Source organism: Crinia signifera, chromosome 5, assembly GCF_055691185.1.
Source record: "Crinia signifera chromosome 5, ASM5569118v1, whole genome shotgun sequence".
In the NCBI taxonomy this organism is placed as follows: domain Eukaryota; kingdom Metazoa; phylum Chordata; class Amphibia; order Anura; family Myobatrachidae; genus Crinia; species Crinia signifera.
Genome location: NC_139221.1, coordinates 244,087,364 through 244,114,995, shown reverse-complemented (window position 1 = coordinate 244,114,995; position 27,632 = coordinate 244,087,364). Strand labels below are relative to the sequence as shown.

The window sequence follows — 27,632 nt, the reverse complement described above, 5'->3', positions numbered from 1 at the left end:
ACCACTTGGAAACATGAAAACATAGAATTTGATGGCAAATAAGATTATTTAGTCCATCTAGGCTGCCCCTCTTTTACACTTTAGGTAACCTCAACCATATTTGATCCTCAGTTCTTTGATAAGGATATTTGGATGATTACCCAAACTTTGTTTTGTTTGCTCTACTGTATTAGCTTCTACCACCTCTACCGCTGACCTTAGAGGCCTTTATACTTATCCACTACCCTTTCTGTGAAGTAATTTTTCCCATGAACCTACTTACAGTACCTCTCAGTTTCAGTGCATGTTCTAATACTTCTTTTTCCATTAAAGGATGTTTATGCTTTGTTAAAATCATTGGTATATTTGAAAGTTTCTAAAAGCAGGAGGAGAGGTAATAGCAAACCAACTTAGAGATATATACAATTTACCTGGAAAAAACCCTGTATACCATAAAACTTCAAATAATAGTAATTCCCATTCACAAAAGTGACCCCACACACTGTAAAAATTAGAGGCATACGTTTACTATCAAAATACAGTATACACTTAAAACATGAGAAAGCAAATCGAAAGTGCCCAGTAGAGGATGCAGTGACCATATTTTGCTTTTTGGAAAATACTCTGACAGTGTGGACTGAGAATGTGGTGTTAGCCCAAAGAGGAGAGCATCCCTTAAGGTGCTTAAAGCTCTCTACAACAACGAATTAAACAAAATGAAATATGCAGTTCAAATGTCCCAACCATTTACAATCCCAACTGAGGTTGAGCAAGGTTGTATAGTATTGCCAATTCTCTGAACATAGCTTTGGCCTGTGGATTCACAGGTTTTTTTATTTTTTATTCTTTTACAAATGTAATGGGCACCCTTCTTGGCACACCTACAACACCCACAGTATATTTTTACTGGAACTACACCTGTGCAGCTAAACCTAGATGGAAACATCATTGAACAAGTGAATTATCAATCGGCAACAGATTTCCGCAACAAATGACATCACAAGTCGTATAGGTTATGGCACAGCTGCCTTTGCATCCCTGAAAAAGGGCATTTGGAACCAACAGGACATTTTCCATTGCCAAAATTTAAGGTATTCAACGCATTGGTTAGAACAATATCACTTTATGGTTCAGAATCATGGACAATCCGCCTAATGGTGAGTGGTCCTAGGAAGCAGCTCAATTCACTATTGCAGAAGGAGGCATCTTCTTCTAATAGACACCTCCTGCTGCATTATCATACAGCGTTATCACTACTGCTTCCATGGAAGCAGCAGCAATACCACCTCCATCTACATTTGAATAACCTCCATAGGTTTAGTATGATTTACCATCGCATGCTGCGGGACACCTCTCGGTAGTTCGCCGAGCGAGAACTACAGCTACCGGCTGCACAGCTGGATCGGGAGCACCGATACCCGCGGGAACAGGTGTGCAGCTAGGCAGCGCCCAGGAAACCGTCATCCCCCCGCTGCTCCAAAATTTTCCCGGGCCGGATATCCGTACCAATCCGCCCCTGCCCCTAACCCCGCCCAGGCCGGCTAGCTTCATTCATGGTGCTCACCAAGTAATAGTGATCACACTGGGGGCAGGGGGTCCCTGCAGCGTATGTTAGATCAGTGGCGGGGTCCCTGCAGCGGATGGGAACTACTAGTTCCCATCCACTGCAGGGACCTCGTCACTGATCTAACATACACTGCAGGGACCCCCTTCCCCCAGCGCGAACATCCCCTTCCCTGCGCTGCCCGGGGGGGGGGGGGGGTTTGACTATGTTTGACAAATGACAGTGCTAGTGCATTATCACCTTCCACTTTATCTCTTCACCAGGCGTAATACATCTGCCCCAGGGGGTATCTCAGTGGCCATCTTAATAAGGGTGGCTGTCTGGTTTCACTGTACAGAGCAGGAGCACACTTCTCTCTAGCATGGGTCTTCAACCTATGGCCCTCCAGATGTTGTGAAACTACATGTTCCATCATGCATTGCCACATTTTTATTCCTATAAGAGCATGCCAAAACAGTCAGGGCATGCTGGGACATGTAGTTCCACAACATCTGGAGGGCCACAGGTTGAAGACCTGTGCTCTAGCAAGACCATAACCATTTACATTTTTGGGGGGCTGTTGGGAATTTTATCAAGGTAATTATTATGTATATGTTTCACCAATTAAAATTATACAGTTCACATTTGAAAGGTGTAAATAATATTATTTTACATATATAATCCATGTTCAGGTGACTGTACAAGCAGTGAATCCTATATCATACTGGTAACAAAATTTAAATTGTTAACGCAAATAAATAAACATGTGGATCAATGACTTAATAATGCTCACAGTTCTGGGGGCCCGCTCTGCAGCCCTAATAATAATTGCCACCGAAAATCAAAACCAAGAGGCATTTTGGATGTAAAAACATAGAATTTGACGGCAGATAAGAACCATTTGGCCAATCTAGTCTGCCCCTTTTTTTTTACCCTTCAGGTAATCTCAACCCTTTTTAATCCTTATTTCTTTGTAAGGATATTCATGTATGCCTTGGATTGATTTGCCCCTCGAGAGTTATTATAGTTTGTATGTAACTTTTTGACAAGGTTGACTAGGAAGTTTTAAGTTCTATTGAGTCAGGAACAATGGCAGATTTTACCTATGGGCTGTAGAACTGTAGCCGCCTCGGTAAAATCTGCCACCTCAGTAAGCCAGTTGCAGTCTGTGATCCGTCTTAATTGATTTAAACATCATTTTACCTTTAAATGTGATCAGTGATGTCTTTGGTTTAAGCGTGTTGGAGGGAGGATTGACATGCATGTTTATGCAATGGTCTGCAGATTCCACATCTATGGATTTTGGACTTTTTTCATATGTTCTATTTGATTCTCTTTATTTCTATGTCTAGGTTTGTAAACCAACCACCTCATGTGCACTGGAACAGTGTAGTATGTTTAATCATATAAACCCTATAAAGGGACTTTTTGTGTGAATGGCAAAAATGTAAAATTTTTGTTTGTTGTTTTACATAATATCCATAGGATAAAACTACTGCTACTATTACTGGTTATGACTCAATAAAAATCTTATTTGTAACCTGTTCCAGTGGGGAGTTTTACTATTAAAAAAAGGAGAAACCGTTTATGTACATGGTGTAGTAATTTATCACTGAGTGGGAAATAACTGTTAACATATTAAAAACTAGTTAAAATGACTACTTCTGCAATGAACTTTCACTCTATTTTAGTTTGTTGATTTATGGTTATTTCTGGTCTTTGAAAAGTGGTTAATTCTGTCAGTTATTATAGGTAAATATTTATTCAAAATCTATCCAGTGGAAGGCTCAGAATAGGCTCCCAGGGTATACCCTGGGCCCGAAAGGCGTAGCTTGTTTTTTAGTGTAGACACTGCAATTATTTGAAGTTTTGATAAAGAAGGGTACTTGTATCACTTTTAGATAGAGATCTTGATATAAATATATAGATTAGATTATATATATATTTACATCTTTGTAATACTATCAGCGCATATAATTGTAATCTTACAAAAATGAGCTTCACAAACGAACGAGTACAGTTGGGGTTGCTTATTGGGAGATGAGCAAAATCTCTGGTAAGTGCTGGTTTGGACTAATTAGATAGAAGCTGGGGGACTCATTAACAAGTTATTTACCACAGCTAGGAAAATACAGCCCAAAGAATTTTTACAACAGCCATTTATTATAATATGTAGAAACCGTACTACAGGTTGAGTATCCCTTATTCAAAATATCCATTATACATTTTTTTGGGGGGGGGGGGGCTAAAAGCACTACTGGGACATCTGTAACTGGCACTACTAAGGATAAGATTTCTTATTCTGCATTCACTACTCCTGAGATGGCGGTATCACACCTAAACCTAACTCTCAAAACAGCCCCTGATGAAGTGGCTCCAGTTACCCACCACACTCCACGTAGGCCTAGACGCCAACCATGGTACTCTAAATTAGCAAGACACCTACAAAATCTCTCATGCAAAGCTGAGCGTAAATGGCATAAATCTCACAGTCCAATGGATTTCATTACATATAAGACTATCTACCAGTCCTAAAGTTATGTCCTGGAAATGGCCAAACAAACATATTTCCAAACTCTCATTTCTGATCAAGCTTCCAACCCAAAACGTATTTTTAATACATTTAAATCCCTTCTCACCCAAGCCACCAGCCACTATCCATGCACAAGATCAGGGATAAAATACTTCAGGGATAAGATTGACAAGATCAGAGATGAATTGGTATGCTCCAACTCAGTTGGTGATCTGCTCAATTCCATACCTGAGTCCTCTGACGCATTTACTTCATTTGATCCCAGGAATGAAGATGAAGTATCTGCACTTTTCTCTTCCTCCCATTCTACTACCTCTCCTCTTGACCCTATACCCTCATAAATAAGTAAATCTCTGTCTCCTGTGCTCATCTCAATCTAAACTAAAATCTGTAACCTCTCTTTCTCTACTGGTGTCTTTCCTTCATTGTTTAAACACGCAGTTATTACTCCGATTCTGAAAAAAAACCACAGAATTCTGGTCCAAGCTCTCTCAACTTCCATGCACCTCCAAACTACTTGAAAGACTTGCCTACACTCGCCTCACACACTTTCCTTGCTCTCACAACTTACTGGACCCGCTTCAGTCAGGCTTTTTTGCCCAACACTCCACAGAGACAGCACTGACTAAAGTTGTGAATGATCTGGTCACTGCTAAGTCTAAAGGCCACTATTCACTACTAATTCTTCTAGATCTCTCTGCTGCTTTTGACAATGTTGACCACACACTTCTCATACAAACACTACAATCCCTGGGTCTTAAAGACACAGCCCTTTCTTGGTTCTCATCCTACCTATCTAACTGCTCCTTTAGTGTTCGGTTCTCTGATTCTACCTCTTCTTCGCTACCTCTTTCAGTTGGAGTACCTCAGGGTTCAGTTTTAGATCCTCTGATTTTCTCAATCTATACCTCATCTCTTGGCAAACTAATCAGCTCTTTTGGATTTCAGTATCATCTGTATGCGTATGATACACAGCTCTACCTATTTTACCCAGACCTGTCCCCATCTGTATTGGGCCGTGTCTCTGAATGCCTTCCTGCTGTTTCATCCTGGATGTCATCTCGCCTCCTCAAACTTAATATTTCAAAAACAGAATTAATTATATTTCTGCCAATAAATAGTAGTTACCAACCTGATCTCTCTATTGCTGTTGAGAATATGACAATCACTACTACCTCTCAAGCTCGCTGCCTAGGTGCAAAAACTCTAATCCATGCTCTCATCATCTCACGCATTGATTATTGCAATAGTCTCCTTCTTGGCCTTCCCCAATACAGACTCTCACCACTACAGTCCATCATGAATGCTGCTGCGAGGCTAATATTCCTAGCCAGAAGTTCATCGTCTGCAAAGCTACTCTGTCAGTCACTTGGTTACCTGTATTCTACCGTATTCAATACAAAATTATTTTACTTCCACACAAAGCCATAAATCAAACTACACCAACATACATATCTTCTCTTATCTGAAAATATCTTCCAACCCGACCTCTACGCTCCTCCCAAGATCTGCGTCTCTCATCCACACTCATTACTCGCTCCCATTCCCGATTGCAGGACTTACTTCGGGCTACACCCACTCTGTGGAATGCCCTCCTAAGCACAATAAGACTCTCCTCCAGTCTCCAAACCTATAAGCGTTCCCTGAAAACTCATCTCTTCAGGCAAGCTTATCAAATTCCAGAACCAGTCACAGAGCCTTGCATTCTAGTGGAATTGATGCAATAAATAATACAGTATCTATCCTTATGTATCAATGCCTATTTCCCTATAGATTGTAAGCTTGCGAGCAGGGCCCTCCTACCTTTTGACTGTCTGTAAATACCCTGTTTTTTGTATCACTGTCTCCTTTTGTAAAGCGAAACGGAATATGCTGCACTATATAAGAAACTGTTAATAAATAATAAATAAAATAAATATGATATGTAATTGGCACTAAATATGTGCAAGAAAATGATTGCTTGGCATTTAAATTCAGTGCTTGAGATAGGACACAAACTTTGTTTCATGTTTTGAAACCTTGTTTCATGCACAAATAAAATATATGTGTGTGTGTGTGTGTGTGTGTGTATTTCATGTGTTTGATGTGTTTGATGTGTTTGTACAACATAAATGCAAGATACCTCATTGAAATATAAAAATATTCAGGAATACCGAACAATCCATTATCCAAAATTCTTCTGGTCCCGAGCATTTGGATAAGGGATACTCAACCTGTATAAGCATAATACATTTTTAATATGGTGTCTTAATTTCCCTGGTTGCATGGACTAATTGCACTAGATAACTTGGCATTTACAGGTGTTAACTCATGTACATTATCATTTTACAGTGTTTCTCTTCTCATCAGTGTATTGTGGTTGGGTTTCTGTGCCTTCTATGAAAGTGCTAATTGTGTTATTAATTAGCCTGACAAGTGTGTGAATGTGCAAGTGAGTGGAAGTAATTAATTTGCTTTACTCAGGAGATGTGGTCTCTAAATAGGTTCTTAGTGTGTAATATTTTTCAAGTTCATTACAATCAATACTGGCAAATAAAATGGTTTTCCCCACTTAATGATAGGGATTACATAATGAGTTTTTACTCCCATTGGCAAAGTCTGGTAATACTACATGATTACAGGAATGTTTGTCTGATTGTGAAATGTTTGATTGTTATGTTAGTGAGTCACTGAGGTTAATGGCACTTATTGCTTGTGGTTGTGGCAGGGTGGAAAATCTTCCAATTTAAAGAAGGGTTAACTTTTTTGTGTCTTATTAGGGAACCACACCCTTTCTTTAATTAGGCGTGGTCTAAACATGTTTGTGGATCAGTCAGGGGCGTGCACACGTTAGTAACCATTTGGTAACTTGATACTACAGACCCTGACTTACCTGTTTGCTGTACTCATATTATTACAGTGTCTTAGCTGTATTATTATGTTTCTACATTGATGGTTTTTTTTCCCTCTGGAATAAAAAACCTACTTGATTAGAAGCTCTTAAGTCTCCAGTTGTTGCCAGAAATCTACCGGCTACAGTTTGGTGCACAAGGTGATATGCACAAGGTTGACAGTGAGAAAAGGTTGACATGGAAAATAACGACATATGAAAAGGTCATCGTTCCCAATCGTAGATTCCTTGGATGATATGAAACAAAAAACCCTTGTTGATGTTTTCCTGTGTTGACCTTTTGCTTGTGTTGACTGCAGACCTTCCTTCCGGAGCATGTCCTAAAATAGAATTTAAAAAGTGCAGTACTGGCTTTGACCAACAGGTGAAAACCTCTACATTTCCAATTATGCAGTATATTTCAGTGGTTGCAAAATGTTCTCTGTTCCCGATACCAAGCAATATTCAAGCTCCTAAGCCTTGGTACTTAAGGCACACTAAATCTGGGTCGCATTGCATGCCATGCACCCGATGGCATGCGATGCGATGCAATTTTGACCCCCTATACGACCAAAAATCGTATAAGCACCCTAAAGGGTGCTTTTGAGCACCCAAATGGGTGCTTACAATGTTAAATGCACCCCCACGCCACCCCCCACTATAAACGTGAACCCGAAGCGTGGCGAGCGCAGCGAGCCCGCGAGGGGCGGCGGTACGCGTCCTACGACCTTTTTATACCCCCACTATCCACAACGGCGTGGAGTTGAGAATAGAATAGTGTGGCGAGCGCAGCTGGCCACCGAGCCCGAAGCGTGGCGAGCGCACGCGGATACCTTCACAGGTAAACGCGTCCCTTCGCGGGCTTCACAGGTATCCGCGTCCCCTCGCGGGGCTCGCCACGCTTCGGGCTCGGTGGCTCGCTGCGCTCGCCACACTATTCTATTCTCAACTCCACGCCGACGTGGATAGTGGGGGTATGAAAAGGTCGTAGGACGCGTACCGCCGCCCCTCGCGGGCTCGCTGCGCTCGCCACGCTTCGGGTTTACGTTTATAGTGGGGGGGTGGCGTGGGGGTGCATTTAACATTGTAAGCACCCATTTGGGTGCTTAACATTGTATAAGCACCCATTAGGGTGCTTATACAATGTTTAATCGCATCGCATCGTATGGCATCGTATGCCATGTACAATGGCATACAATTTCAAAATTGTATGCCATCGTGCACTATCGTACGATATTGCGTCGCATCGCATACCATCGTATGCGTTATGGTATGCGATGCGATGGGCGCCGCCAAAATACACAAGTACCCATTTATTTGTCCAATCTGTCTGGTTGGAACAAAAATCTGGCAATGATAGTGTTCATTCTAGCACCCTGCTCCTTGTAAAAACCTTGTAGTGCCTCCTTCATGCCTGGGGTGTCGCTGTCTGCTTTGGTACTTCAAGAACAGTCTGGTTTGTATCTCAATGTTGAGATACAAACCAGACTGTTGTAGAAATACCACAGCAGAGAGTTACACCCCAGGCAGGAAGGAGGAACTGCAAGGATTTTTAAAGGAGCAGGGTGCTAGAAGACTAAATGAATAAGAGCAGGACAATCAACCTTTCTCTGTATTCCAGTCCGGTGACACCGCTACGATGGGATGTTGGAGGGGTCCGCAGGAGCCAGGCACCTATGCTTTAAGTCTTTGGGAGCAGGCTCCTCCCTTCTGCATCCGACAATGCCTCAGTTAGTTTTAGGTGCCCACAGGAGTGGGTGCTATGCTGAGCAGCTGCGCTGCAGCTGCGTTTTTTTCTTTGGATTTTTACTAGTGGAGATATGTTTTTATTTTATTAACTATTAGCTAGTGCAGGCTTTTCCAGCATGTAACTTCTTTCTGAAGTCAACACACGCTGAGAGCGCAGCAGAGGCTGACAAAAGCGAGTCCTGTCAGCTCTCTGCGTGCAGAGGGAAGTGACTGCTTCCTCTGCACAGCGCTTACCTCTCACAGAGGTTTCCTGGGCTCCGGGGGGTCCCAGCCAGCACCTTGCGTAGAAGGGGATCTTGGGGACGGACTCCCCAATGATGGCGCCCGCTATCTTGGAATGAGCTTGAAGACTGAAATCCCCTAGGGGAGTTGACGTCTTTTACAGGAGTCCAGCGCTGCTGGACAACTCCAAGTGGTCCCATTATAGGGGAGTTACTGGAGGTGAGGCACTCGTGGGAGCGGCTGAAGGGGGGAAAGATGCCAAAAACGGCAACCCTCCCCGCTGAAGCAGAGACTTGGTCTCTTCCTGTCTTGTGCTCTGGCTCCATTTCTCTTTATGCTGCGGAGCTGAATCTGACACAGAGGTCTCTCCTGGAAAGCGCTTCCCCTGCTGATTGCTGGCAATAGATAGGTACACTGATACATTACTCTGTGCTTTGCCTGGCATTTTGCATTGTGTTTTTAACATGATTGACGAGTGCACTTCTGTTGCTGGGGAGGAGGGAGCGAGGGACATGTTCTATTGCAAAAAAATGTAATGCTATATTAACATGTGAACAAGAGGACCAGTGGGAATTGTGCCTTTCCTGTGATGCTGTTCCCTGTGGGTCGCGGACCCTGAGGTCTGAAGTAGCTAAACCTGCCTGGGCTGTTGCCTTAGGAAGGGCCATGAATTTCTTAACAGAGGCTTTGAACAGGCAAAAGGATTCTTTGTTAGGGTCTCCTGGCCATGTCCATTCTTCTCAGGCTTCTGGGGGGTCGGTTACCCCAGCACAGGGGGACCCCATTTTACAGCGGGCTATGCAGGGTACTGCACAGGGTGTACATAAAATGACATCCCTTATGGAGCAGTTTACCAAATCCTCTGAGGATATGGTGAATAGACAGGCTTTCTCTACACCCCCCCCCTTCCTCTTTTGAATTTAGATTCTGATGATGATTGGGTGTGTGAGGAGGATTTGGGTTGGAACCAGAGTGAGGAAGCAGATACTTCAGTTTCTGGCATTGAGGATTTCATTTTGGCTGTTAAGCAGGCTTTAAATTTAACTGACGAGGAAAAAAAACCTGCGCACTGTGTGTTTAAAAAGAGTCGTAAGGATCCTGTTTCATTTCCAGGAAGCAGGAAAGTCCCCAGACAAACGTTTGCTAATGTCTAAAAAATATGCAACTATGTACCCCATGCCGGAGGATCATATTAAGATGTCGGAAAAGATTCCATTGGTTGATGCATCTGTGGCCAGATTGTCAAAGGCCACAGCCTTACCACTGCAAGGTGGAGCGGATTTTAAAGACCAAGTGGATAAAAAAGTTGAAGGTTGCCTTAAGGCAATTTTTGAAGTCGTGGGGTTCAAGCTGCGTCCCATTATTGCTTCGGCTTGGGTTGCGAAAGCAATGGTCAATTGGGCAGAGACTTTGAGCAGTCAGCTTCAACATGATGCGGAGGCAGACTCCTTAGCTGAAAAGTTGAGATGTGCTGCTGAGTACATCTGTGAGGCTGGTGAGGAAGGCGCAAAGATGGAGTCTAAGGTTTCTGTAACTTCCGTCACAGCCAGACGGGCACTTTGGCTAAAGGCATGGGAAGCGGATAGTGAATCCAAAAAAGTCCTTGGAAACTCTGCCCTTCAAGGGGTAGTTGCTCTTTGGTTCTGAATTAGAGGACATTATAAAACAGGCTACGGGGGGAAAGAGCACTTTTCTCCCTACTACTCCTAAGCCTTCAGGATCCAAATTTGGAGTGTTTAAGCCGTCCTTTCATCCCCCCTTTCGTGGTGGAGCGTCTAACCGTGGACAGGCAGGGCGTGGAAGATTCCAGGCCGGTAGAGAAAGGACTCCAAAGGCAAAATTTGGAGTCTTTGCAAAGAAACATGCAGCAAAAGGTGAGGACAAGTCCTCTGCATGACGGGGCGGAGGCTCCCCGTTCTGAGATCAGAATGGGGGGTCGCCTCCTGCAATTTCGGGACAGGTGGACAGAATCCAACGGGGATCCCTGTTTTTTTTTCCATTGTCTCCGAAGGTTACCGGATAAATCTCAGGGGTCCTCCCCTTCGCAAATATCTCCCTACTCCCTTGCCACGGACCGCATCGCTGAGGTCCGCGCTCCTTGGAGCAGCCTTGTCTCTCAAGGAGAAAGGGGTGGTGGTCCCGGTACCTCAGGAGGAGAGAAATAAAGGATTTTATTCTATCCTGCTCTTAGTACCCAAACCAGATGGGTCTTTCAGACCCATTCTAAATTTGAAATCTTTAAATCTTCATCTTTGGGTGGATCACTTTCGCATGGAGTCTCTGCGGTCAGTGCTTTTAAGCATAGAGCCGGGAGAATTTCTGGCATCAGTAGATATTCAGGATGCGTACCTCCATTGTCCTATCCACAAGGAACACCAGTCCCTGCTCCGGTTTGCAATCGGAAAGAACCATTGGCAGTTTCAGGCTCTGCCATTTGGGCTGGCAACGACCCCGAGGGTGTTCACAAAAGTGATGGCAGTCATGGCTGCAGCCCTCAGGCTGAAGGGAATAATAATTATTCCTTATCTGGGCTACCTTCTATTCAAGGCGGAGTCAGCGGAGAAGCTTCAGGAACATCTGAGCATCGCAACAGATTTCTTACAAGAACAGGCTTGGATACTAAATCTACCCAAGTCTCATTTGACGCCCACACAGTCTGCGATTTCTGGGGGTGATTCTGGATACACACCTGCACAGGGTTTTTCGGCCAGAACCCAAGGCAGTGGAAATTCGGCAGATGGTTTTGAATATTTTGCAAGCACCTGCACCTACGGTGTGGCAAGGAGTACGGTTGCTTGGGAAGATGGTGGCAACGTTCGAGACTCTTCAGTTTGCCAGATTCCATTCCAGAGTTTTCCAATGGACCATGAAACAGGAAAGATTGCTTCTGTCTCTGGAGTCGAGAGAATCACTGATCTGGTGGACATATGTGGAGATTTTACAGCTGGGACGTTCCCTCCGATCCTGGTATTGGCTGGTCATCACGACCGATGCCAGTCTCAAGGGTTGGGGGGCGGTAGTTCTTCATCTACAGCTACAGGGCCTATGGTCAAAGGAAGAATCCAGGCTTCATATCAATATTCTGGAACTTCAGGCTGTCTGGAATGCGTTGCTGCAGGCGGAGGAATTCCTGAGAGGTTCACCCTTGCGGGTTCAATCCGACAATGCCACAACAGTGGCTTACCTGAACCATCAGGGCGGGACACGCAGCATGATGGCAATGAAGGAAGTCTCCCAGATTTTCACTTGGGCAGAGAGCAACGTTCCTGTGTTGTCGGCTGTCTTCATTCCAGGGATCAGGAATGTGGAAGTGGATTTCCTCAGCAGGGAGACACTGCTGGAGGGAGAATGGTCGCTTCATCAGATTGTGGATCGCTGGGGTCTACCAGACATAGACCTGATGGCGACAAGTAGCAACTGCCAGGTGCCGAGATTTGCTCTCGAGCAAGGGATCCATCAACTTGGGCAGTGGATGCCATGACAGTTCCTTGGAATTTTCACATAGTATACATATTCCTTCCATTTGCCATGCTCCCGAGGGTATTGAAGAGAATGAAGGGTCAGGGAGTGCAAACTATTCTAATTGCCCCGGATTGGCCCAGGAGGTCGTGGTACTCCGACATACTGAGGTTGTCAACTGATTCTTGGTGACTCCCACTTCGGCAGGACTTACTAAAGCAAGGACCGTTTCTTCACTCGGACCCTGCTCATCTCAATTTGATGGCGTGGCTTATGAAACCTCCTTATTGAAGAAGGGGTTTTCGGATGCGGTTATACAGACCATGCTTAAGGCTCGTAAGCCTGTGTCTGCAGCCAATTACCATCGGGTCTGGAAGATTTATATTAGGTGGTGTGAGCGCCAAAAGGTTCACACTTCTAGGTTCAATATTTTGAGACTTTTGGATTTCCTGCAAGATGGTTTCTCTACAGGACTTAGTCTGCAGTCTTTGAAAGTTCAAATATCTGCATTGTCGATTTTCTTTCAAAAAAGGGTGGCTTTGTTGCCAGAAGTTCAGACCTTCTTGCAAGGTGTAACTAGACTTAAACCTCCTTACAGGCAGGCGGTAGCCCATTGGGATTTGTCTTTGGTTCTGTGGGTTTTGCAAAACCCTCCCTTTTGAACCTTTAAGATCAGCTGAACTTAAATATGTTTCTTGGAAACTTACGTTTTTGTTGGCCATCGCCTCGGCTAGGCGTGTTTCTGAGTTGGGTGCCTTGTCCTGCAAGTCACCATTTTAGATTTTTCATGATGATAGGGCTGTGGTTCGAACAGTACCAAAATTTCTACCTAAGGTAGTGTCTTCATTTCATTTAAACCAGGACATTGTTCTTCCTGTGTTTTCCCCCCTGAAGAAGTAAGAAATAGGGACAAATTAAAGAAATTGGACGTGGTTCGCGCCTTGCAAATTTGCGTGGATATGGTAAAGGACATACGCAAGTCAGATTTGGTTTTGTATGATGTGCATAGGATTGGGTGGCCTGCTTCTAAGCAGACCATTGCTCGTTGGTTGAGGTCAGCCATTGCCTTTGCCTACTGTAAAGCAGGTAGGCCTGGTTCTTCACGGATAAATGCACATACCACCAGGTCAGTTGCTTCCTCGTGGGCGGTGCGCCATGGGGCTACAGCGGAGCAGTTGTGTAGGGCTGTCACCTGGTCCTCTGTTCACACCTTTACCAAATTTTACAGGTTTCATGAGTTCGCGTTGGAGGACACTTCATTTGGACGGGCAGTGATGAGAACTGTCAGTCTGAGCGGACCCTTCCAAAGGACCGGCTCGTGAGCGTCCCATCTTAGCTGTGTCACCGGACTGGACGACAGAGAAAAGGGAATTTTTGTAAGAACTTACCGTTCGAACCCCTTTCTCTGAGTCCAGTCCGGTGACACAGCGATCCCTCCCTTACGCTCAGTAAGTTATACCATTCATGTGTTATCATGTTATGGTGCTTTATGTTTGCATTTAAGATGTTCAGGCATTGTGCTGAGTTTTTTGTATCCTAGTGTGCTCTTGAAGTTGAACTGCGGCATTGTGGGATGAAGAAGGGAGGAGCCTGCTCCCAAAGACTTGAAGCATAGGTGCCTGACTCCTGTGGACCCCTCCCATCGTAGCTGTGTCACCGGACTGACTCAGAGAAAGGGGTTTGAACGGTAAGTTCTTACAAAAATCCCCTTTTTGCTTCAAAATGCTGGAAAGCAGACCGTAGTCATTCAGACAAATTGGTTAAAGCCTGTGGATCTTTGTTTTCTGTTTTCCAGTATTTGGTAGCAAATGGTTGACTGTCATTTTTTTTTCATACATATTTTGGGGTGCACCCAGCTTAGCAGTTCAGCCTTTAGTGATATTCATGCCTGAGCTTAGGTGGCCTAATTAATACCTTATTTTGATTTATCATCTGTGCTGAATCATGGATGTCACAGAAAGCTGCACTGTTAAACTGGGTACATACTTCTAGATATACAGTGTGGCAGCTGACCGAGTCCAACAGCTGACGCAACACCGTGTTACGTCACCCGCATGGTGCCGATACCCAGAAAGCCCCTTCACACCAAACACTGCTCGCGTGCGGCTGCCACACTGACCGAACTGCGGCTAGAGACCAGGACATCGAGGGACGGACCAGGACCCACAGACTTGGACATTACACAGGTGAGAGGTGCACTCCGGGGGGGACGGGACGTCAGCCCCCTGCACCACCACCCTGTGTGCGGACCCATTTGTGACTGTGCCTGCGTTAGCAGACCCCGGTGCCCCGCCGTTCTCAAACCCTCCCAATTTCTTATTTCCCCTCATCACCTACCACATTGGGTGATGTGGACAATTACTATTAATATTCTCACTACATACATGTTCTTGGCTGAACGCCACGGTTTATTAGTGTGTTATTGATAAATAAAGTCAATTTTTTTCACTCGCACACATCTCATTGAATCCTTCACGTGTAAGTGATACCGAACAGCATACACACCATCATGTATGCAACACCATTTATTACATTTAGGAGCTGATCGCAGTACAACTAAACCATTTGTACTTGTTTCTTCCAGGCCGGTCACCTGTATAAGTACTGCAGCTAGCCCAAACCCACTGTATCCCAGTGCGCTGCTCACCATACCTCCCCTTGATAATGTGTACCTGTTACAACTGAGTGAGGGTGAAAAACTGCTTTATCTTATTTCAACTAGTAAGACTACAATAGGTGTAGGTTATCATCTGCACAGCTCTATTGATGGGACCTAGTCCATCTGACATGCTGTCATCTTTAAGTTTGTCTTTTTTTTCTGCCTATAATCTTGCCCATTTTGTGCATAAAATCTGGCCCATTAGAACAAAACATTACAATTAAATGTTATAATCTATTTATTTGCTTAGAACAACTCTCCTTTTTAGTCCCTACAGAGACCGTTGGAGTGCATATCAGGAAACACGCTGGGAACTAGCGTATGCCTAAAATTTAAGGGAGTAAGTTTGAAAAGTATGATAAGATATAATGAGCAAAAAGTACGTCACACCTCCTAAGGCCCCGTAAACGCGAGACCACTCGTGGGACCGCCAATGTCGTTAACAACATTGTTGATTCCGCAGGTAGATGATATTGTTGGGCAAACACACTGAAAGATCATTAATGACATTGTTCATTGACCTCACCCCGCCCCCCCCCCCCCCGGCTGAGCATGACGGTCGTTGGCTACATAGACAGAATTAATCTGCACGTTCAGCCTATGAAGGGGGTGGCCTTCCTTAGATTGCGCATTGTTAACTATATTGAGCATACACACTACTTTTTTTTTTTTTTTTACTTCACTTAAGCCCCTATGAGCAATATATTTTTAAAGATAAGGTAGTATGTGTAGCACTTAACACTTCATAGCCACCTATTTCATTTAAACAAACTTTGCTGGTGTTTTGCCTAGTGTATTGTTTGGTTTAGCATATTTTATAATAATCATCTGTGCTTTCTGATGAAAACCTGACTTGTCAACTGTCTGGTAGAAAGCAATCTTATTCTGATCTACTTTTTCTTACCAACATAGAATAGATTACTTTGCAGCTGACCAAAGTGATTTATGTGACAAATCAGAAGTGACAACTTACTTTGAATGTTTAAGCGAAGGTACTCTGTCTTGCATGTATATCACTATCTGGTACTTATGTAGTATCTGGGCGCCAGATTTTTTGATTGTATGCCTTAACTTAAGGCATACAATCAGTGCGATGTGATGCGATGACCCGATTTTCCCATAGGATTCAATGTTAAAATGGACTGAGTCCATTTTAACATGGAATTCAATGGGAAAAAGGGTTCCTTTTCATACCCCTACTATCCAAGTGGGCATGGAGTTGGATATAAACCTGTGGCGAGCGTAGCGAGCCACCGAGCCCGAAGCGTGGCGAGCGGACGTATTCTGTGTCCCCTCGCGGGGCTCGCTACGCTCGCCACGCTTCAGGCTCGGTGGCTCGCTACGCTCGCCACAGGTTTATATCCAACTCCATGCCCACTTGGATAGTGGGGTAAGGAACAGGACCCCTTTTTCCCATTGAATTCTATGTTAAAATGGACTCAGACCATTTAACATTGAATCCTATGGAAAAATCGGGTCCATCGCATCGCATCCGATTTGGTCGCATGCGATGCGATGTGCCCAATCCGACCCGATTTCTAAATCGGGCGCCCAGATACTACATAAGTACCCACTATCTTTTTAATATGACATTTATTACTTGATAAGTGACTTTTATTTAACAGTGTAAGAGCAACTTTTCTTATTTTGCTGTTGTGTAGATTCATTATTTGTTTGCACAATTCAATAATTGGTTGCATTTATGTGGTGACCACCTTGACTAACTGTGTTTTCCAATTACTGACATCATGCACCATTTTTAAAATGAGTCTTGACAGAAGTGCATAAGGCCTGTTACTTGAGTACAAATAGTAGCATATTTGTTACCTAACTGGCTGCTGCAACGACTGCAAATGCCTGCCTAGGCACTGTGCAGCTCGGCGAGTATATGTTCCCTGTGTGATAACTGTGCTGTTCCTGCTTGTATTGTTGCTTGCCTAGCTGTTGCGGTGACCAGTAGCGCTGCTGATAGCTGCTTAGGCACTGTACATCTTGGCGGGTATGTGTTCCCTGAGTGATAACTGTGCTGTCTCTGCTTGTATTGTCACCTGCTTGGCTGTTGCAACGACCAGTGGCGCTGTGCAGCTCAATGGATATATGTTCCCTGCGTATATAATCCCCAGGGTACATCTAGCGTATACCTGTACATGTTATGTATATCTGTACTGTCATTGTTTAACTATACCTAAATGGCTGTTGCACAGCAATCCAAATCAAATTCCTAGAATACGCAAAAAAGCGGATACCGACAAGTTTGAACAAGCACAAAATAATACTTTTGGAAAATGATAATGGTTTCACGCTTTTTTAAACCTTGTTGAAAGAGCTTTCTTTACATAAAAATGATCAAAAGCTGTATTCGCTGGCTATCATGTCAATGGGAATTTAAATTAAGTTTTATTTTTATTTATTCAGTCCTCTATTTGGTAGCTCCTACTACCAAAACTCACCACATGTAAACATAGTGCACTCAAAGGGTTCAAAGTGGGAAATGTCTGCTTGTAAATGTGGCTTTTGGATTAATGTTAACGTATTGTGTAGATTCATTTAAACATGCACATTCTGTAATTTTTTTGGCTAAAAATTAAGTTGTAGGATTTTGTAGCATTTGGAAGCAGTCAGTAAAAGTACAGAAACCATTTTGATATCACTTATTCAAATCAATAGATAGAAAACCTCAACAACAAGATATCCGTAGCCTAGACAGAGACTCAGCCTCTAATTTTATTTTTATTGCCATTTCATGGAATTGTGTTGTAAATTGGGTTTTGGTTTGTGTTTGTTAAAACCAATATTTTGCTATGATTTCAGGCTGATGAAACATGTAAATGCAACGGCTGGAAGAACCCAAATCCGCCACCCACACCACCCCGAATGGATCTTCAGCAGACCGTTGTCAGCCTGACTGAGCCATGCCGTAGTTGTTCTCACACACTTGGTAAGGAAACGCTATTTTAGGTACATGCTGTATGAGTCAGGTCAGAGAACCCTTTTTTTTTTTTTTATGTTCTTTATCTAATTGCCTATCAATGTCTCTATGTTGAGGGATAGAACAGCCTGTAGCCAATCAGATAAAATGAAGGCACACATGTAGATATTTCAGGAGAAGAGAGTATACACACAAAAAAGTAGTAAGAAGGCCCAATAGTGCTATAACCAAATTCACACTCTAATTACCATAAGTAAATAAATATATTGGCAGTAAGCCATCAGTATATGGGTACTGGGCATCCTGACAATGATCAAATCACAAGTACTTACTCTCTTCTCCCAAATCCTTAGTGATCTTTAGAACAAGTTACAATATGAATTACAGTTGTATGACTGTTGTGCTCGTCTCCCCCAACCAAAATCAGCATAGGATACAATTAATTAATACATTTAAATAGACAAATATTCTGATGAACATACTGTACTAGACATATGTTTAAAATGTGCTCAAGTTAGAAATTAATCAGAACAAGTTACAATATGAATTACAGTTGTATAACTGTTGCGCTCATCTCCCCCAACCAAAACCAATATCTTTCAATATACCAATAGTACAAGCATTTCTTCATGAAAAATATATATTAGATGTAATATAAGATAAATGTAATTAATACATTTAAATAGAGAAATATTCTCACGAACATACAAGACATATGTTTTGAAATTTGCTCAAGTTCGAAATTAATCAGAACAAGTTACAAAACAAATTACAGTTGTGTATGTTGCGCTCGTTTCCCCCAACCAAAACCAACATGTTTCAATATAACAATAGTACAAGTAATTTTTATGAAAAATATATATTAGATATAATGTAAGATAAAATTAGAGAAAAATTCTGATGACCATACAAGACATATGTTTATAATTGAATAAGAGGGTTGTTTCCTAATGTTCTCGTCATATACAGTACCATATGGAATTACTAAAAGACTCAGGGATTTGTCATTTTATTGGAGTTGACCGTGTTCTGTAACTCTCCCACATAATAAAAAAGTTTTCTACTTTCTTTTTCCAGTTTTGCCCCAACCCATGCCATTCGGAAAATGAAAAATAATTTTGATTTGAAGAGTGCTAATTTAGTTTTTCCATTCCAAAAAGGGTTATACCTAAATGTTGTATTACGTGGTTATCAAGGTTTCGGTACTTCTGTACTTTCACGGCGCCAGCATGGCGCCGCACGTCAGAGTCCCCTTGCGGGCTCGGTGGCTCGCCACGCTAATTAAAATCAACTCCATGCCAACATGGATAGTGGAGGTATGAACTATCCATGTTGGCATGGCGTTAACTTAGTTTATTTTACTTAGTTAGTGCTGGCGCCGTGAAAGTAAAGAAGTACCAAGGTTTCTATCTAAAAAGTCATTTATATTGTAGACTACAGTATATTTTTGTGCATGTGGCCTTAATGGTAAACATTTTGGATATACGGTTCGACAATTGCTACAGAGAAATTTGGCCTCTGACTGTACGCTGTGTTTTTGGAAGGTTTTATGCTGACTGCATTGATTGAGTCCTTTTATGTGGTAACTGGGCCAAACTGCTAAATGGTATAAAAGTTAATGTTAAAAATGGAGCTGTAACTTAAAAGTTTATCCCATGGGAGGAGAAGGAAAGTCATTGACCCTGAAACACCAAATTTCAACATGATTAAACTAAAATAGGAATTCCCTGATTTGGCTTCTGGTTACTGTTGCACCGCTCTAGTTATGAGCAGTATTGGTACCTGGGTTTGACAGTCTCTAGGTCGACCTCTATGGGTCCACAGTCACTAGGTCAACACCTAAGAATGGTCGTCATACCCTTGGCCGACAATGACAGAAGGACGACACAAGCTTAATGTCAACATGTATATGGTCAACACAAGTCATGTTTTTTTTTTGTTTAACTCAGCTTGGTTCAAACTTTACTATCCAACTGGGCATAGAGTGAGAATATTATAGTGTGTTGAGCGCAACAAGGCACCGTGCCTGAAGCTTGGCGAGCAGGGGCGCGGTACACTTATACTGTGTCCACGTCAACATAAACAAAAAAAATGTGTCGACCGTGTACATGTTGACCTTTAAGCATGTGCCGACCTTCAGTCACTTTGGACCTAGGGTATGTCAACCGGTACTGCTTTCCTAGCACGGCACCCGTCTCATTGATTGTATGCCTTAAGTTTAAGGTACTTAAGGCATACAATCAACGCGATGGACCCGATTTTTTAATCTCATGGATCTTATGCATCCATAAGATGCATGAGATCCCTGAGATAACAATGGTTATTGGGGGCTCATGATTTTTTTAACGCCACCAGCACTATCAACGCCAACCCGAAGCGTGGCGAGCGCAGCGAGCCCTCGAGGGGCGGCGGTACGCGTCCACCGACCTTTTCATACCCCCACTATCTACGTTGGCGTGGAGTTGATTTTATATAGTGTGGCGAGCCCGAATATTGGCGAGCGCACGCGGACTACTTTACATGTATTCCGCGTCCCCTCGCGGGGCTCGCCACGCTTCGGGCTCGGTGGCTCGCTGCGCTCGCCACACTATATAAAATCAACTCCACGCTGACGTGGATAGTGGGGGTATGAAAAGGTCGGAGGACGCGTACCGCTGCGCTCGCCACGCTTCGGGTTGGCGTCAATAGTGGGGTGGCGTTAACAATGGGGGGGCCATTTCACCCATGAGGGGGGGTTAGCAATTAAAATTGGGGTTTTGGGGCCTTTTTACATTGATTCCAATGTAAAAATCTCGTCGATTGCATCATCTCATGCATCTTATGCCGCACAAACACATAAGATGCATGAGATGCTTGCAATGTAAAAATCTCGTCGATTGCGTCATCTCATGCATCTTATGCCACACAAACACATAAGATGCTTGAGATATCAGCCCCACACATACAATCTAGATCGTGGGCGCCGTGCTAGGAAAGCAGTACCTGTCAACCATTCTTGGATGTCGACCTAGTCACTGTTGACCAATAGTAGTCGACCTATGATTCCAGAACATTGGTAAAAGTGGTAGAGTAAATAAAGATTGATGAAAAGACTCATTGAATCTTATTTGTAATGCATAATGTGCTCATTTGGTACTTGTTTCCTATCTGGGCGCCCACGATTTTAATCGCGGGCATCGGGGGTAAAATCGGGGCCATCGCGGGCGATAAAAAATCGGGTGCGATGGGCCAGACGCGATGCCCGCGGTTTTCCCATAGAGAACAATGTTAAATGCCTCAATTTACCCGCGATGACCACGATTTACCATAGGAAACAATGTTAAATGGATCAATTTACCCAAATCAGCATAGGAACAATAGTAAATGGGCCAAAAACACCCCTGAACATTGAAATGTCCCCCCAAAAGTAGTTGACGCCACCCCGCCATCAACGTGAACCCGAAGCGTGGCGAGCGCAGCGAGGCCGCGAGGGGCGGCGGTACGCATCCTCCGACCTTTTCATGCCCTACTATCCACTAGGGCGTGGAGTGAGAATAGAATAGCGTGGCGAGCGGACGCGGATACCTTCACAGGTAAACGCGTCCCTTCGCGGGCTTCCCAGGTGTCCGCGTCGCCATGGACACCTGGGAAGCCCGCGAGGGGACGCGTATAACTGTGAAGGTATCCGCGTCCCCTCGCGGGGCTCGCTGCGCTCGCCACGCTTCGGGCTCGGTGGCTCGCTGCGCTCGCCACACTATTCTATTCTCACTCCACGCCCTAGTGGATAGTAGGGCATGAAAAGGTCGGAGGACGCGTACCACCGCCGCTCACCACGCTTCGGGTTCACGTTGATGGCGGGGTGGCGTCAACTACTTTTGGGGGGACATTTTTATGTTCAGGGGTGTTTTTGCCCCATTTCCCATTGTTCCCTATGATAATTTGGGGAAATTGATCCATTTAACATTGTTTCCTATGGTAAATCGTGGTCACCGCGGGTCAATTGGGACATTTAACATTGGTCCCTATGTAAAATCGCGGTAATCGCGTCGTCGCATCGCATGTCATTATAATGGCATGCGATGTACACGCGATGCCCGCGATGGGCGCCCAGATAGGAAACAAGTACCGCTCATTTAAAGCGGGTATGTTACCACTGGTTTTGCACTATGCAAAGAACAAAATACTAGCTTCCTCAGCTTTCACCAGGAGAGCGCAATAAATCCAGCACTTTATTTGCGGAGCTCTCCTCCTACCCTCCTAGCCCTACACAAAAGTAGTACTATGGAGCAATCAACTTTGGCAGTATGTATTATGCTCCTGGCACGTTCCAGTTGATTAAAATGATAGGAGAAACTCATTCTGATTTTCCGAAGGGACTATTCAATAAAGTTTATTTGTTTTTGATTATCAGACTGATGGCAATCTCAGCTCTCTTCATAAACCAAGATGATTTTGAGTTGCTTGTGCAAATTCGCAATCCAGTCGTTTATCAAATGGCTGTGCATGCATAAGGATAGTAGCGCGCATGTGCAAGCCAACAAAATTGAAAATATGTAATTGCAATCCCCTTCCAATTGTCGGCATTTGGGTGTGGAAGACTGCCGTTTTCAGGGAGTGTCAGAAAAAACACAGGTGTGCTCAGGCATTTTAAGCAAGGATGTGTGACGTCCGCACCGGCCTCATACAACCTGTATCTGTCACTCTTGTGGAAGATTACAGCACAACAATTTCTTCATTTTTCCTGTGGACCACTATGGGGTGCTAGAAAAATTAGCGATTTTAATGGCAGTGGCAGGCACTTTGCCATTGCTTGGATAATAAAACTAGAAATTATTTGAACTCTCTTGCTTAAATATGGTTTATTATAACGTCACCGTGCTGAATAAATATGAAAAAAATACAGTATTTTTCAACTGTTGTTGTTGCGGGTGTTTTATTTTTACGGTTTTAAAAACACCATACTTCAAAGCTTTACCGCTACAAAATAATTTGCAAGGTTTAATGGATGGGTTATTTTTGTGTGAAGAAACAAAGCAGACACATTTTCAGTATATTACTAAAAGTATGTCCTTTTCCAATTTTGTTTTCTTTCAGCTTCACATGTTTCCCATTTAGAGAATGTGTCAGAAGAGGAAATTAATAGACTCCTGGGGATTGTTCTAGATGTGGAATATCTGTTCACTTGTGTACACAAAGAAGAGGATGCTGATACTAAACAAGTGTATTTCTATCTATTTAAGGTACCATATGCTGTTAGGAAAGGTTGAATATAAATATATATGCATGGCATGGTTTAGTACTAGACTACAGTAGACATGCACCTAAAGGGGTAGAGAATGAGAAGCAGCATTCATCCTGTGCGGAGTGTTTGTCACCAGTGATGCTAAATAATGGTACCAGTAACAGGTGCCGCTAGTAAATGGGGTAGGATTAATTGCTCCAAAGGGTGTATGCCGCAGCCTCACAATATGTAGAACTCTTACACTTTTTGGAGGTTATGTACTAAGATGAAAGTTCTATTTCAGGTGTGTGTTGCTATGGGCAACCAATCATAATTTACTTATTTATACAGAATCTTCTAGACGATAAAAGATGGAATCTGATTATTTGCTCATAGCAACATCCCATCTGAAATGGTACTCCCATCTTAGTAATAATAATATGGTTTAATAGTTTACACACTATGTTCTATTGCTCTACAGATTTATTGTTGAAATTGCAGCTATGAACAAGGTAGATTTTTTTCTCCCTTTAGTCTGTGACCTATTGTTTTCACTACGTTGAGGCAGTAAGCAAGAATATCACCAGGTGAGACTAACTTTTGTGGAAGACCTAGAACCTGATGTAGAGTTGACATAAACCTGTTTGCTGAGCGTATCTTGTGTGTTTTCTCATTGCGCTAGCTACAGAACCAATCGGATGCAATTACCGGTGTTGTATGGTTGTTTGCATTTCAGCCACATTTCAACTAACCACTGAAGAACTGTAACTGGTCTGTAATGGGGCGATCTTATATAGGCAAAGACCATTGTGATTACACCTGTATTGCGTACATCATTTACATCAAGTGTCAGCTGTTGCAAGTACTACTTGATGGAGATGATGCGTATCAAACCAGGCATATGGATCGGGGGCACGAGCACAGTTAACCCTCTCAGTGCCAACGTTTCTGTGAGAGATCCTCAAAATATCTGTTAAAAATGCCAGCATCGCTCACAGCGACTGTTCTGTTTTTAGCGGCTATTTTGAGGTTCGCTCACAGCGACGTTGGCACTCAAAGGGTTAAGAAATATGCATATACAGTATATATCCATACATGTACAGTAATGCACCAGAATATGGATAATTTGTACTCCATTCATTATCAGGTCCATAGTGAACTAACAGACACTAGTTCAAGTCAGTAGTCCCCACAGAGAAAACATTGACTGTTTCTTTTTTTATCTCTATTCTTTCTTGCATAAAGCTTTTAAGAAAGTGTATTCTGCAGATGGGGAAGCCTGTGGTGGAAGGGTCATTGGAGAGTCCACCATTTGAGAAGCCAAGTATTGAACAGGTAATGGAATTGATTAAGATTTCATTGTATTATTAGGTGAACTATGTTTTCCCATGAATACTTGCTGCACTTTCTTATGGGTATTCTTTTTTCTGCCTTTGTACTGTTTACCGTTTATGTTAAAAAGATCACCCAGTTTTCCTAGCTTATTTGTAATAAGAAATAGAGCTATGTATACAATTTATTGTGCAGCACAAGCATAGTTTATGTACTGTAAGTTCTGCTGTAGTTTTACATTTTCTTTACCCTTTAGAATGTTTTCAGTGTTCATGTTTCAATTTATTTTTCATTCCCCCTGTGTTTCGGTGAATGCTTAGTTTTGCTCATTTAGCACTTCTATTGAGGGAACTGTACATTTTCAGACATGAAGTGCTGAATAAGTCTGCCATTGCTAAGTCATTACTGTCTTACTTCTGCAACATGCAGCTCTCTCGGATTCTCACAGCGGTCTAAGCAACAATTTTCCCTCTCTAACTTACCATACCATACCATACCATGTGCTTGTCCTACATTAACTTGTACTGTAAGCAGTGGCGGCTCCAGATGGATGGGGAGGGGCTGTAACAGTTCAAAATTAAAATAGGGGAGCCACACCCACTGCCACTAACTCACTGGCAGTTGGTGTTTCCTTCCAACTTTCATTTTGAACTGGGCTTCAGCCCAACCCCTGGAGCCACAACAGTCATTGTTTTCTTGTCTTGCACATTTGTTTATGTACTTTGTTAGGCTCTGTGGAATCCTTGTGGCGACATATAAATAAAAATAATCTGTTAAACCAGTTTTTAATCGTTTGAGCAAACACACAATTTCTGATTTTGAGGTTGTTTAGTTTCTATCATATTTAAAAGGCAATGGGCCAAATGTAATAGGGTGTGAGAGATTCAGAAATTTAGAGATTTTGGGACAGTTTTCCCATTATTATTTTTTAAAGCGGCAATCATTTACACTAAAAAACTAGGTTGATTTTGCCATGTTATTGTTTGCTGCTTTAACAAAAAATGGGAAAACTGTCCCAAAACTCTCCCTTTTAGATTCTCGCACCTTGTCACATTTGGCCCAATAAGTCCGAAACAGTGATTAGCTTTTTTTTTTTTTACCTACAGCCAGTATACCTTGCAGCCAATTATTTGTATCCCCTATATTTGTAAAACAAAATATTTTGATGATATATCGTTTCTATGAAATAAAATATATGTGGCACTTAAAAACAAACAAAAAAAAAACACTAAGGGCGGTATTAAGTCTGGGATCCCGACTGTCAAAACGACAACCTGCAGCTGTTTCTGACAAAACAGATCCGACTTAAAAAAGTTGGATCTGTTTTTTAAGATTCTGCCTTCAGTGCTGATGGAAACGAATAGGCAGCTGGCGCTATTTCCCCCGGTGGAAAAAGCGGCTGAGATTGAATACCCCCCATTGTGTGTTATGATTTAAAAAAAAAAAATTGCTAAATGAAAGAAAGCTATATTCAGTATATATAGTGTAAGCTTGTGAGCAGGGCCTTCTCAGGGCCAGATATGCCACTAGGCAACCTAGGCACATGTCTAGGGCCTGTTGGGTCAGAAATCCCGCCCACCCAGTGGTCTGCAGCTGTAGATTAAAAAAAAAAAAAAACAAAAAAAAACATTTTTTCCTTTGCTATAGCATGACTTCCTTTGCCTGCCTGTGGCCATGCTCACTTAAAGGCCGGCAGTTGCATCAAACTTCCCATGGCCGCCCAGCTGCAAACATCACATAGAGGTGCAGGCAAGGTCACATCTACAGTATGTTTGGGCCATTGTTTCCTGCCTGGGACCACAATACGCCACCTTTTATTCTATTTCTATCTATCCATCCTTATATATGCTTAACCCAAAACAGCCAGTGACCAGGGTCAGCCATTTGAGTAGAGAGGCCTAATAGGGCATGTCGTTGCATATCGTTTTTTTTTTCTTCTAAACCCTTTATTTTGGTTCCATCGGCCTGTGTCCAGGGGGTCATGTGGGGAGGCCCAGCATAATGGCAAATGGGAGGCGATGGTGGCATGTTGTGTAAAGGGCATTGCAGTGTGTGGTATACTGTAATGCACATTAGAGTGAATGTCATATTGTTTAAGGATTATTGTGATGTGAGAGGCATTACAGTATGTGGCACAATGTGCAAGTGGCATTATGGTATGTGGCATAACGTGTAAGGGGTATTACGGTGTGTTACATATTGCCTAGGGCCCTATATGGTCTAAATTTGGCTTTGATTACACCTGATGCTACCGTGCCATGAGAAGGGGGGAGGCCTCACATTAGGGGGTGTGTCCTCATTTTCCGCACTCGAAGGGCCCTGGGGATGCAGGCTTTTTTAAACCCCCCCCCACACACACACACACAGTGATGCCATTGTAGGGATATACTTGTTATCAGTCTCCTACTGTAATGTTTGGACTAGATGGAGATCCCCCTATGATGCTGCTTTCCCCGAGCTTAACAGCTAGTTCCCCAGGGGATGCTAATACTAATACTTCAAGTTGATAAAATCTATACAGCAGCAATATTTGCTATAGAAGAAATTTGGGAATATTTTTTTCTAAAAACTTGTAGTTTTTGGAATACAGTGGAAAAGGAATCCCAGTAGTGTTGTGTGACCATTCACTATATTATTATGAACAATATTGTGGGCATACTGTTTTCTCATTTGCACAGATTATTAGCCTTATGTGTATGGCCACCTTTAGATGTATCTTCAGTAGTAATTCACTTTTTGTGTTTAGAAATTCAAAAGTTGCCAATGCAAAAACCTTTGTTAAATTGTATATTAAAAATGTGTGTTCTCTTGTAAAATAGGTAATGCACATGTTACAATGAATCACCAGATACATGGATCATGATAACTTTACCTAGATAATTATCCATTAATAGATTAAGTGTAAGTCTATTGTATATTTAGCTTGGAATATGTTGGCTTTCTTTCACTACAGGGTGTAAATAATTTTGTACAGTATAAATTTAGTCACCTACCAGCCAAAGAAAGACAAACGATTTTAGAACTGGCAAAGATGTTTCTGAATCGCATCAACTACTGGCACCTAGAAACTCCTTCACAGCGAAGGCAAAGCTCCCCGACTGATGACATTGCTGCATATAAAGTAAATTATACAAGGTAATATTTTTTATCTATAGTTA

At 42.8% G+C, this 27,632-nt stretch overlaps 1 protein-coding gene across 6 annotated transcripts in view; it reads left to right on the top strand.

Annotated features, from left to right (window-relative positions):
* Positions 1–27,632, top strand: part of KAT2B (lysine acetyltransferase 2B) — a 103,366-nt gene that overhangs the window by 32,687 nt on the left and 43,047 nt on the right. For all 6 annotated transcript variants that reach the window (XM_083188755.1, XM_083188754.1, XM_083188753.1 and 3 more), the window contains exons 2-5: positions 17,825–17,951; positions 23,016–23,161; positions 24,388–24,477; positions 27,428–27,609. In XM_083188755.1, coding sequence (XP_083044881.1) covers positions 17,825–17,951; positions 23,016–23,161; positions 24,388–24,477; positions 27,428–27,609 — 545 coding nt within the window. The remainder of the gene's footprint in view (positions 1–17,824; positions 17,952–23,015; positions 23,162–24,387; positions 24,478–27,427; positions 27,610–27,632) is intronic.